This window comes from Mauremys mutica, chromosome 4, assembly GCF_020497125.1.
Source record: "Mauremys mutica isolate MM-2020 ecotype Southern chromosome 4, ASM2049712v1, whole genome shotgun sequence".
NCBI lineage: Eukaryota > Metazoa > Chordata > Testudines > Geoemydidae > Mauremys > Mauremys mutica.
In genome coordinates this window covers 158,908,169-158,914,550 of record NC_059075.1, presented here as the reverse complement: position 1 = coordinate 158,914,550, position 6,382 = coordinate 158,908,169, and the positions used below count along the sequence as shown (strand labels likewise).

Sequence of the window (6,382 nt, the reverse complement as noted above, 5' to 3'; positions counted from 1 at the left end):
CCCGCCCCCACTGCCCCCCAAACCCACCGACCCTCCCCCCAGTCCCTCCCGCCCCCACTGCCCCCCCAAACCCACAGCCATGCCCCCCCGCCACGCACCCGCTGATGTAGCTGTTGCAATGCTCCCAGATCCGGAGAGCCGTGATGGGGCCCCATCGGTCCGGCCCCGAGTAGGAAAACGGGGTCCCCGAGCCCGAGCCGTACTCCCCGGAATACGAGTGTCGGCGCTGGCCTGCAACGAGGGAGCGAGAGAACGAACGAGTGAAACTGGATCAGAGCCAGAGTCATACACTGAATCGGGAGGGGCTGCGGGTCGGGAGTGAGGGGCACCATCAGAGCTAGGGGGGGGGCTGGGCTGGCAGGGGCTGCGGGTCGGGAGTGAGGGGCACCGGCAGAGCTGTGGGGGGCTGGGCTGGGCTGGCCGGGGCTGCGGGTCGGGAGTGAGGGGCACCGGCAGAGCTGGGGGGTGCAGGGGGGTGCACATCGGGGGTGAGGGGCACCGGCAGAGCTGGGAGGGCCGGGGGCTGCGGGTCGGGAGTGAGGGGCACCAGCAGAGCTGGGGGGGCCGGGGGGATCCGGGTCGTGCGTGAGGGGCGCAGGCAGGGCAGGGGGGGCCGGGGGGCTGCGGGTCAGGGGTGAGGGCACCGGCAGAGCTGGGGGGCCGGGGGGCTGCGGGTCGGGAGTGAGGGGCACCGGCAGAGCTGGGGGGCCGGGGGGCTGCGGGTCAGGGGTGAGGGGCACCGGCAGAGCTGGGGGGCCGGGGGGCAGCGGGTCGGGAGTGAGGGGCACCGGCAGAGCTGGGGGGCCGGGGGGGCTGTGGGACAGGGTTGAGGGCCACCGGCAGAGCTGGGGGGCTGGGGGGGCTGCGGATCCGGGGTGAGGGGCACCGGCAGAGCTGGGGGGCCGGGGGGCTGCGGGTCGGGGGTGAAGGGCACCGGCAGAGCTGGGGGGGCCGGGGGGCTGCGGGTCGGGAGTGAGGGGCGCCGGCAGAGCTGGGGGGCCGGGGGGCTGCGGGTCGGGAGTGAGGGGCGCCGGCAGAGCTGGGGGGCCGGGGGGCTGCGGGTCGGGAGTGAGGGGCGCCGGCAGAGCTGGGGGGCCGGGGGGCTGCGGGTCGGGGGTGAGGGGCGCCGGCAGAGCTGGGGGGCCGGGGGGGCTGTGGATCAGGGGTGAGGGGCACCGCCAGAGCTGGGGGGCCGGGGTGCTGTGGATCAGGGTGAGGGGCACCGGCAGAGCTGGGGGGCCGGGGGGCTGTGGATCAGGGGTGAGGGGCACCGGCAGAGCTGGGGGGCCGGGGGGCTGTGGATCAGGGCGGAGGGGCACCGGCAGAGCTGGGGGGCCGGGGGGCTGCGGGTCGGGGGGGAGGGGCACCGGCAGAGCTGGGGGGCCGGGGGGCTGCGGGTCGGGGGTGTGGGGCACCGGCAGAGCTGGGGGGCCGGGGGGCTGCGGGTCGGGGGTGAGGGGCACCGGCAGAGCTGGGGGGCCGGGGGGCTGCGGGTCGGGGGGGAGGGGCACCGGCAGAGCTGGGGGGCCGGGGGGCTGCGGGTCGGGGGTGAGGGGCACCGGCAGAGCTGGGGGGCCGGGGGGGCTGTGGATCAGGGGTGAGGGGCACCGGCAGAGCTGGGGGGCCGGGGGGCTGTGGGTCAGGGGTGAGGGGCGCCGGCAGAGCTGGGGGTTGGTTCTACTCACGCGCCTTCTCCCCGGCCGAGGCTCCCAGCAGCAGGAGGGTCACGCCGAGGATTTGCAGCAGCATCATCCTGTGTGGAGCCGGCGACAGGCTGAGCCCCCAGATCTCCCCCCCAGCCCACCCCAGCCAGCCCCCCACAGGCGACCCCCGGCGGTTTCTCCCCCGGGTGGGGGCTGGCCCCACCCCTGCTCAGGCGGATGCCCGGGGCCGAGAGGGGCTCGTTCCCCAGCCTGGCACCAGCTCCCGGCTGCCCCGTCCCAGCCGCCGAGCGGTGACGCTAGAGCCAGGCAGCCGGCGGCAGAGAGCGGCCGCAGGGACGGATCCAGGCCCCGCTCTGGGTGCAGGGGGAGCCCCCGGGAGCGGGGCAGGATCCGGCTCAGGGAGAGGCCGGGCGGGTCTGGGACGGTGCAGCCCTCGGGTGCCGCTGGGAGGGTCCCCAAGCGCCCCCCAGCCCCGGAGCCGTGGCCGGGGGGCCGCTGGGGGCCGCAGGGACCGAGCCGGGCCCTGCCCCCGGAGCCGTGGCCGGGGGGACACTGGGGGGCCGCAGGGACCGAGCCGGGCCCTGCCCCCGGAGCCGTGGCCGGGGGGCCTCTGGGGGCCGCAGGGACCGAGCCGGGCCCTGCCCCCGGACCCGTGGCCGGGGGGACGCTGGGGGGCCGCAGGGACCGAGCCGGGCCCTGCCCCCGGAGCCGTGGCCGGGGGGACACTGGGGGGCCGCAGGGACCGAGCCGGGCCCTGCCCCCGGAGCCGTGGCCGGGGGGACGCTGGGGGCCGCAGGGACCGAGCCGGGCCCTGCCCCCGGAGCCGTGGCCGGGGGGACACTGGGGGGCCGCAGGGACCGAGCCGGGCCCTGCCCCCGGAGCCGTGGCCGGGGGGACACTGGGGGGCCGCAGGGACCGAGCCGGGCCCTGCCCCCGGAGCCGTGGCCGGGGGGCCGCTGGGGGCCGCAGGGACCGAGCCGGGCCCTGCCCCCGGAGCCGTGGCCGGGGGGCCGCTGGGGGCCGCAGGGACCGAGCCAGGGGGATGCTGGAGGTGCCTGCGCCCTGGGAGGGGGGACCCCCCGCCCACGGGACTCACGCGAGCCGGGTGAGGAGCCGGGGGTGAAGCCCAGAAGGTCACAGAGCCGCTGGCACCGGGACGGATCCGCGAGGAGCCTGGCAAGGGAGCTGGGCCTGGCGCCTGGTGCCCCCGGGTGCAGAAGTGTCTCATGGGGCGCTGACCCCCCAGTTATCACCGGCTCAGCCCCCCCCCCCCCCGGCCCCGCCCGTCACTGCCCCTCGGCGCTGATACCCATCGCTTGCGCCAGACCCGGACTGACGGGTAGCAGTGACTTGTGGTGTAACGGCCCCTCCGGCCCCGCGGCCCGGCTGAGACCCCCCCCCCCCGCCCCGTGCGGCCTTATCTCGGGGGGAGGCTGCGAAATCGCCACTTGCGGGGGGCGGCCGTTAGCCGTTGCCACAACCACAGCTAACGGGCTCCCTGCTGACACAGCAAATCCTGCACCCAGCAACCCCCTCCAGGGACAGGTGCCCCCTGTACCCCCAAACCCTGCACCCAGCGACCCCCCCTGGGGACTGGTGCATCCTGTACCCCCAAACCCTGCACCCAGCGACCCCCTCCAGGGACTGGTGCACCCTGTACCCCCAAACCCTGCACCCAGCGACCCCCCCCCAGGGACTGGTGCACCCTGTACCCCCAAACCCTGCACCCAGCGACCCCCCTGGGGACTGGTGCACCCTGTACCCCCAAACCCTGCACCCAGCGACCCCCCCCAGGGACTGGTGCACCCTGTACCCCCAAACCCTGCACTCAGCAACCCCCCCTGGGACTGGTGCACCCTGTACCCCCAAACCCTGCACCCAGCGACCCCCCCCCAGGGACTGGTGCACCCCTGTATCCCCAAACCCTGCACCCAGCAACCCCCCCAGGGACTGGTGCCCCCTGTACCCCCAAACCCTGCAACCAGCAACCCCCCCAGGGACTGGTGCCCCCTGTACCCCCAAACCCTGCAACCAGCAACCCCCCCAGGGACTGGTGCACCCTGTACCCCCAAACCCTGCACCCAGTGTCCCCCCTGGGGACTGGTGCACCCTGTACCCCCAAACCCTGCACATGCTGCCCATCCAGCCGGCTCCGACCCACGGGACGTGGTTTAGCAGCGAACGTGCCCGGCCAGGTTAGTGCAGACGAGGAGCGGAGCTAACGCCCCGGCTCCGTGGTTACAGGTCCCGCTAGCCCGGTGCTCCCCAGCCGGCCTCCTGCACCCCGAACCTTCTGCCCCAGCCTGGAGCACCCCCCTGGAGCCAGCACCCCAACCCCCCCTGCACCCCAACCCCCCTCCTGCACCCAGCCCCCCTCCCAGAGCCAGCACCCTAACCCCCCTGCACCCTGAACCCCCAGTCTTGAGCCCCCCCCCGGAGCCAGCACCCCAACCCCCCTGCACTCTGAACCCCTTCCTGCATCCTGAACCCCCAGCTGTCAGCCCCTTCCCAGAGCCAGCACCCCCCCTGCACCCCAACCCCCAGGCCTGAGCCCTGTCCCTGAGCCAGCACCCCAACCCCCTCTGCACCCAACCCCTCCTTTCCCCCAAACCCACTCCTGAACCCTGAACCCCCCTGCACCCCAAGCTAACTCTGTTATCTGCCCACCTTACATTACCACCCTCCATTCCTGCCCCATCTGTCCCTCGATCTCCGGGCTGCACCGGCCACCCCTGCCAGCCCCTCGCGGGGGCCCGGGACGGTGCTTGGGGCCGTCGCTTTGGGGGCCTCCCGCAGCATCAGCCTGGCTGGGTAATGGGGGACTGGTGTGGGGCAGGTATATGGGAATGTGGCTGTGACCCCACCTCGCACCCAGCACCGTGATGGATCCTGTTCCCAGCCGGGGGTGCCGCAGAGAGGAACTCGCCCCCCGGGGCTCTCCCAGTTACCACCGCTGGCCGAGTGTCCAACGCCGGGACAGGCACTATCCTGCGTCCCACAGCGCTCGGGGTGTGCACAGGAACCAGGGCCTTGGAGCCGGGACGTTACGGTTCCGTGTAAATGTCTTGTCATGAGTCCAGCCGCGTTCCAGGCCGATCCCCCGACTTACAGCACGTTTTAGTGACAACCACACAACACAATTCCCATAACTGCAGCTGCATTAACGACACACGTCTCTGGAGAGAGAAACGCCTCTTGGCAGAGCAGAATCTCTCCCCTGATACCTTACAAGGCTGCTTTACATGCAAGCTCACGATGCTACGGAAATGAAGAACTTGGGGGTTCCCGCACGCGCCCCCCAGGTCTGACCTTTGCCTTAATGCTGACGTTCCCCTGACATTTATTTCTTTGAATAAAAACAACCTGGGATTAATGAAAGTCGTTTTGTTTGCAGTCGCATTATTTGTCAAGGCAGAAATACAGGCACACGTCTGTATAACCGGGACCTTTTCTGAACTTTGCAAACAAAGTCGGTCTGACTGATCTGCTGGTTGCCTCGGCAGGGTGCAGCGCCTCTGCTATTGAAAAAGTGTCAAAGTGACGTTTGTCGCGATGAGCGAAACATGGTGAAAACGCAGCCGCGTGACACGCGCGACAGCACAGGACAGACGGACCCTCCACAGCAAACGGCCCCGCGGGCTGTTGCTAACGAGAGCAGATCATTCAGAGCTCAGTTACTAAACCAACGTCTTTCAAACCCAGCCAGGGAAGCACTTGGCTGGAACGTTGCAATAAGCAAGTTATTACCTTGTGATTGAAAACCGGTCATAAAAATGGATACAAACTCTCACGCTTTGCCTTATTCGCTGGGTTCAGTTAGTGACCGAAGGCGTTTTCCAGCCTTGTGTCACGGCGTGGGGGGGAGTCCGGGCCCCGCACCCCCCTGCCCGCGATTCCCCGGGACTCTCGGCCGGCCAGGGACACAGGCGGGTTATTGGCCGACAGGAACAGAGTCCAGAGCAGGGCTTGTAGGTACAGCCAGGCCCCTCTGGGGAGCAGGTGTAGATAAATCCCTGTATTCAGCTATTTTGCATAACCCTTGTGTGACGTTATTGATATGAACTGGGACCACATAGAACATGGGTTGCAACCAAGGTCCTGTAGTGGCACCAGATCTTAGGGAAAGGGGGTCAGATGAGGTGTCTAAGACCAGGTTCTGGGTTGCTGGTTAGGATTGTGCGGTCTGGGTGCCTGTGTCATTTTGTAGTTGAAGTTATGAGTATTGGCTCTGTCCTGTCTGTATTTTGTATTGTGCTCTGCTTCTGGGAGACACCCCAGACAAGCTGGTGTTAGCTCTGCCTAGCTGGCTTGATGGCCCATTAAGGACCATCAGCTCCACAACTGACCCATGGAGAGGAGGCAGATACGCCTTGTGACTCAGCAAAGTGCAGGGACTGGCCCATGTGACTCCAGACTCCATTTTGCTGTAACTTTCCACAGTAAGAACAGAGAGGTTCTTACACCTGGAAAAGCCTATAAAAGGCTGATGCCTCATCTCCATCTTGTCTTCAATCCTGCTTCTTACCTCTGGAGGGACTTTGCTACAAGCTGAAGCTCTGCACAAAGGACTGAACGACCCATCCCAGCGGGGGATGTTCCAGAGACTTGATTTGAACCTGCAGTTTGTGCCATCGCTGCTGCAAGCCTGAACTAAGACCTTTGCCATCACTGCATGTAACTGATTCCATTTAACCAATTCTAGCTCTCAGCTCTACCTT

At 68.7% G+C, this 6,382-nt stretch overlaps 1 protein-coding gene across 1 annotated transcript in view; it reads right to left on the bottom strand.

Moving 5' to 3' along the window:
• Positions 1-1,752, bottom strand: part of LOC123369190 — a 27,750-nt gene extending 25,998 nt beyond the window's left edge. Inside the window, exons 1-2 of the mRNA XM_045014549.1 lie at positions 1,686-1,752; positions 99-231 (exon numbers count right to left, since the gene is read on the bottom strand). Of these exons, the coding sequence (XP_044870484.1) occupies positions 99-231; positions 1,686-1,752 (200 nt within the window). The remainder of the gene's footprint in view (positions 1-98; positions 232-1,685) is intronic.
• Between the last annotated feature and the right edge of the window lie 4,630 nt (positions 1,753-6,382).